Below are 6003 nucleotides of genomic sequence, written 5' to 3' on the forward strand. Positions count from 1 at the left end.
TATCGATTTCAGTGTCTTTCCCCTTGTTTCTGAAGCATTTCTTCTATTCTTCGACTCCTCTAGCATTATAATAATGGAGAAATGAAATAAGAAGTTCGTATTATCATGACCAAACACAGTATTTATATTTGTTAATAGTTAATTGGTTAAGTTATTAAAGATATAACCAATTCATATTAAAATTACGTTATTATTAAAGCTATACTTCTTTCTTGAAGAAGTTAAAGAACCAGTTTCATATTTTTATTATCTTTAATTGTAGCATAAAAAATGAGTACAGCATTTATGAAAAGACGTGACCTAATATCAACTACGCTAGAATGACCTATAAAGAATTTTCCCATGAAACTTTCACAAGAAACTATTTATATAATATAAATAACAATCTTAAATATCAATAAAAATATCAACGAGATTATATAATAAAATTTATCAATAACAAAAGCGATAATTTAAACTTGAGAAATCTTCATAATGAGAAAAAACTATTAATACGTAAACTATACATTACAAACTTTCGAATCAACAATTACAAACATTTTATCTAAACAAATATTTCATTCGAAATAAAATACATTTTTATAAAATATTTGTTTTATAATCAACTTTTTTTTCTACTTGTGTTTAGATAAAATGGAAAAATATCTAAGAAAAATTGATGATGGTTACATAATAAACTACTATCTTATAATTCATTAACAATTAATCTCAAACAATGAAATCACCACTTACTCCAGGAAATATAGATCCACTTATTTCAGAATCTTTACACAAACTAATTATTTATACATCATATATGTATTGTACATGATTGTGAAGTATTATGAAGCTGCTACAATATCTGGTATAAAAATGGGAAAACTCTTCTAGGTGTTTCAACTAGACAACGTATGCACATATAGATATGAATATTGAAAGTATTCAACCAACAAGTTTTCATAAAAAACATACCTTTTTGTTTTAAAAAACAAATGCCTTCTTGTCGACACATTAATGCATCGTAAATTCGTTAACAATGAGAGGAGAAAAAACTGTTTTGACCGTTGTATACTTGGGCTAGAATACTAGCCTCTACTCGTTCATACCAGCATTGAAAATCATAATTCAAACTGACAACCAATTCATTTCCTGGATCAAATTTTATTACAAAAGGAATGTTCAAATTACAAATACAGGCTTTCTTACATGCGTACACAATCACGCTCACTTCCACACTTATAAATACCCGTTATATACAGTGAAGTCAACAATATTTATAATTAACTTTATATATATTTATATATTTATAGGTAGTAATAGTCAACTGCTTTGTCCTGTACGCCTTGGAAGTAACATGGTAATGGAAATGCTGTAGTATATATGGTACCTGGCAGTCACTGTTGTAAAAACCTACCTATATTGTAAAAAATAGGCGTATAAGCATTCGGAAATAATAGTCATCATTATAGTGGCTAACATCTGATGCCTATATAACACTCCTTTTTACAGATATAGAAGTATATTGTACAAATGTATTGATAAAAAAATAAATGGCTTCCTCAACCGACTAGTACTCGTTCAAAAGCTACATGGTTCACCATTCCAAAAAAAATCACGAAACCTATAAATATGAAGGGCAGTACCAATCCCATATTTTTTCCGAGGTTACAAACGTACTGTTCTGGAAGACTTAAGCGAATTGGGCAGGGTGGTTCCCTGCGCTATCCATCTTGGCTACTTCCAGGGCGTTCCGAGGACTATTCAGTTGTAAGTTATGTAACAATGATATGGGGTGCTGAAAACAGAACTGCGATAGTAGCAATCACAGTGAATAAGGTAAAGATAATTAGGCACAGTCTGTCAACAACCATGGCAGCGAATTTCCAGTCATTTGTGATCTCGGCCGCCTCGTCGTCTTTCCGCAGCTTGTCTGTAATCATCCTCAACTCCTTGAGGATCTGACCCAGCTCCCTGTGAGGCCCTAAACATGAGGACACCATGCCTTGAGAATGTATCACACTACCCGTAACACTTCCTGTAACATCAAAACATATATTCTGAATTTTAAAAATGTTACCTGGACATATGTGTGTGAAGTGAACTCTGTCACAGACTTGGACTACATTCCGAAATCCGTGACTGGTTCACCTCACACTTGGTTCGCTACACACCAACGGACTTCGCATCGCCAAACATCAAACGCCATTGCCCTTCAAAGCTGTAATAGTTGCAACAAGGCAGTCCCTTAGCAAGAAGCAGATAGTCATACAGGATACATGCCTTAGTCCTTTCACATCTACGCTAACAGCAATGCAATTCTACATAAGCAATTGAGCACATAAAATCACTGAAAGTTCCTACACTACTGCAAACTTGATTAGAATAAAATATCAAATCTCGTTACTATGATCATATGAATGTGATGAAAGTGAATTCCATTCTTTAATCTTCTCTCTTTTTCTCCACATCAGCTCTTCTGTTGTTCGCTTCTTCATCTCCCATACTTAATGTTGGTGTATAAATTTCTTGTTCTACTATTAGTTATTCTTTAGTATTTGATTGTGGAGTGGTAGATATGGTTTCTGTTGTATCTTCCTTTTAAAGGATCATTATCCAAATTCATTAGATTTTTAGAATTGTTAGAATACGCAAAGAACCAGCGAAAGGGTTGCTGAAGCGGGGCGAGTAGATAGCAAATATGACAGTGATCAGATCACTAACCCACTTGCTTTTGGTGGAGTCATAATATGCGTTTGATTGTATCAAATATCTGGTTTATTATTCACCTAGTGCCAATAGAGGTTATCCCTCCTCTATTCCTTAAATCCTTTCTCTCGACTAGACCGAGGTTCGTATCAATGCTCTATCTCACCTTTTCTCCCTCTTTCCTTTCTCTCGACTAGACCGAGGTTCGTATCAATGCTCTATCTCACCTTTTCTCCCTCTTTCCTTTCTCTCGACTAGACCGAGGTTCGTATCAATGCTCTATCTCACCTTTTCTCCCTCTTTCCTTTCTCTCAACTAGGCTGAGGTTCCTCCCTGTTCGGCTCAGTTTCTCCTACTTTTCCAATTTCCTTTCTCTTGACTAGATTGAGGTTCGTACCAGTACATTACCAGCCTTCCTCTTTATCTTTCCTTTCTTCGACTTGACTATGGTTCGTGTCAATGTTTTATCTCCCTTCCTCTCTCTCTTTCCTTTCTTTAAACTAGGCTGAAGTTCGTACCTATGTTCTATGTCCCCTCCTTTTTCTCTTTCCTTTCTCTCGACTGGGCTAAGATTCGAACCAGTACATTACCAGCCTTCCTCTTTCTCTTTACTTTCTCTGGACAAGGTTAAGGTTTTTACCGATGCTCTGAATCCTCTATTTTTTATTTTTTGTATATAATACCCGTTGATGGATATTACACTTAGGCATTCCTTACCGAGAAAGTATTCATTCATCAATAAATCTAAAGAGGATTATTAAAATGTACACACACACACACACATATCGTATTTTTTTCAGCATCAAATATTCTAACTTTATCAATTAGAATCAATCGGAGGCCGTTGTAGCTATTGTTAGAAATGACCAGTTGAAGGTAAAAAAATAAAATAAATAAATAAAGTGTTACAATAAATGAAGCAAAACTGTGAAACAATAAAGGTTACAATTAAGATAAGAGTAAAGAGTTTGAACAAAAGTAAAAATTAAAAATAAAATATATTGAAACTTGTATATCATTGTTACTTTTATAGAAGAAATTGAATTATTTTTAATGCTTTGTTTTTAAAATATATATTTAAGCAATATTTGGTTAATTTGTTAAGATGATTGATAATTGACAAATATAAAATAAAATGTAGAATCAAACAAAAGTTTTGAAACATGGATGCGTTAAATGTCAGATACCTTCAACACAATAAAATCTTCAGAATGCTAGAATGTGTTATTAAGAATCTCTGTTTTCTGAACAGTCGCGTTTTTAAATATGATATATTTATAAACAAATTCGCGTCCAATGGAAAAATGAAAAAAATAAATTAAAATAAGCACATGCCGATTTAGAAGCTTTTTCTATCAAGGCTATAAGCATTTCAGCCTAAAAATGATGAGACAGTTTTATATATATATTTGTATACTTGCCATTAGATAATAAAAAAAAAAAAAAATTTAGAAAAATTAAAAACACTCATTGGAAGTGGAAGAGCTTCTTATGATTTCTCTTTCTCATGATAAATGCCAATTCCATTTATGTTGTTTCATTTCGGTTCCAAAATATTTTTATGAAGTTTTCCGGTACTCTTCGATTCTTCATAGTTTCATTTCTCTTGAATATGATATGGAATATGTATCATATGATGAAACGATGAATCAAATTGGTTACACATTGATCACTACTTCTATCTCTAAACATTTACTTCTCACTGAAGAGTCTTGATGATATGATATGCAATGAGATGATAGATACAAGAAATACATCATTTTTGCAGTTTCTAACTTCTATCCTTTCCCAGGTATAAGCAACATTTAACAGTGATAACAACACAGATGATATTGAAACAATATGTACCTGTTGACGTACCTTCTTCGTGTGCACGAATGAAGGTATGACTAGAAGCCTGTAGTGGGCCGTGGCGAAAATCATCATCAATGTCTAGAACGTTGGCGAGAAGGCTCTTGGAGGACCTCTCCTTCAGTTCTAGGGTGTGCAGTTGCATCGACTTCCCGGACGAGTCCCTATTGTCTCCGTGGCCAGGTCTTCTCATTCTCAGGACGCAGGGTAGCCAATGGAGGAACAGTGATTTGATCTGAAAAGCAATATGATAATATTTATAGTTGACTGTTCATCGTCTTCTCTTCTTATTGTACCTATCAAATGAACTGAAAATTTTTAGAGATAATACATTATTAGTAAGACACAAGTCAACTGTCTCGGGTTTTAATTATTAGTCGAAATACCCTGAGCTTTTATTTATGTTTTAAAAAAGAAATCTAATAATACAGCTTTCATACATGGTATGTTAAGGGCAATGCGAGCATTTTTGTGGATAAATCGGGTCCTCTACATTCAAGTTCTTATATTTTCAAAAGTATCGATAATATAGTCAACATATGTTTGCTTAATTTTTTCCGTATGGATTTCTTTATAATAATTTTATCATTACAAAATCATCTTTGTTATTTTTCAACTCATTTATTTTTCCTGTAACTATGATATGAATATATAGCTATAATGCCTAGATTGTATTATTTGGCAATTAGAGATCTATATTTCTTTCTCTAGAACATCTATTAATTATTCGATTATTTTACTAATGTATAAGCAGTTTTGTTCAAAACAGCTTAATTAAGCTTCAAAACTAACAATATTACACGAATAAAAATGATGTTACTAAAACAAAGGGTTAGTCTTGTAAGATAATATAGTTATGATGTGTATAAGTTTACACTATTTTGAGAAACCATAATTTACTTATTATACTAATTGAAATACTCGAATTTCCATAAACGTTTACTCTAAAGTGCCTTTAAGTAAGATTATTTGAAATAATCAGCAATATCTTATTTTCAGCATTAATAAAAAATAAATAAATTTATAGTCACTTATATCTATTATAAATGATTATTAACATATCGTTTGACTCATCACCAAATTCAGAGTACCACTGCCCCAAAATGTAAATACAAAATATTATTGTACTTACAAGCGAAATATTGTTTCCCTTGTGTTTTTTAAAAGTAATTATTAACAATAAGAAACTTATACATCTTTTCCTTTTAATACACCTTTTATTGATATAGGTAATTACTTAGGGGAGCGGGGTAGTAAGGGACTGTGCTACTAACTCCAAGGAACTGGGTTCCAATCAAGTTGTCACACATAACTATTTATTCTGTTACTGTAATGATGAGTAAACCCAAGGAACTTCGAATCAAGTTGTGATACATAACTATTTATTCTGTTACTGTAATGGTGAGTAAACCCAAGGAACTCCAAGGAACTTCGAATCAAGTTGTGACACATAACTATTTATTCTGT

At 32.3% G+C, this 6003-nt stretch overlaps 1 protein-coding gene across 5 annotated transcripts in view; it reads right to left on the reverse strand.

The window, feature by feature from the left end:
• Nucleotides 1–629: 629 nt before the first annotated feature.
• The window catches only part of LOC106684715 (neuronal acetylcholine receptor subunit alpha-7), a gene marked incomplete at its 5' end in the record, with an annotated part of 211926 nt that continues 206552 nt past the window's right edge, over nt 630–6003 (reverse strand). For 2 of the 5 annotated variants that reach the window (XM_067049508.1, XM_067049504.1), the window contains 2 exon segments: nt 630–2014; nt 4534–4771. In XM_067049508.1, the coding sequence (XP_066905609.1) occupies nt 1752–2014; nt 4534–4771 (501 nt within the window). 5 annotated transcript variants of the gene reach the window in all.

The sequence above is a fragment of the Halyomorpha halys genome, unplaced genomic scaffold (assembly GCF_000696795.3).
Source record: "Halyomorpha halys isolate HHAL.00 unplaced genomic scaffold, Hhal_1.1 Scaffold604.1, whole genome shotgun sequence".
Lineage (NCBI taxonomy): Eukaryota > Metazoa > Arthropoda > Insecta > Hemiptera > Pentatomidae > Halyomorpha > Halyomorpha halys.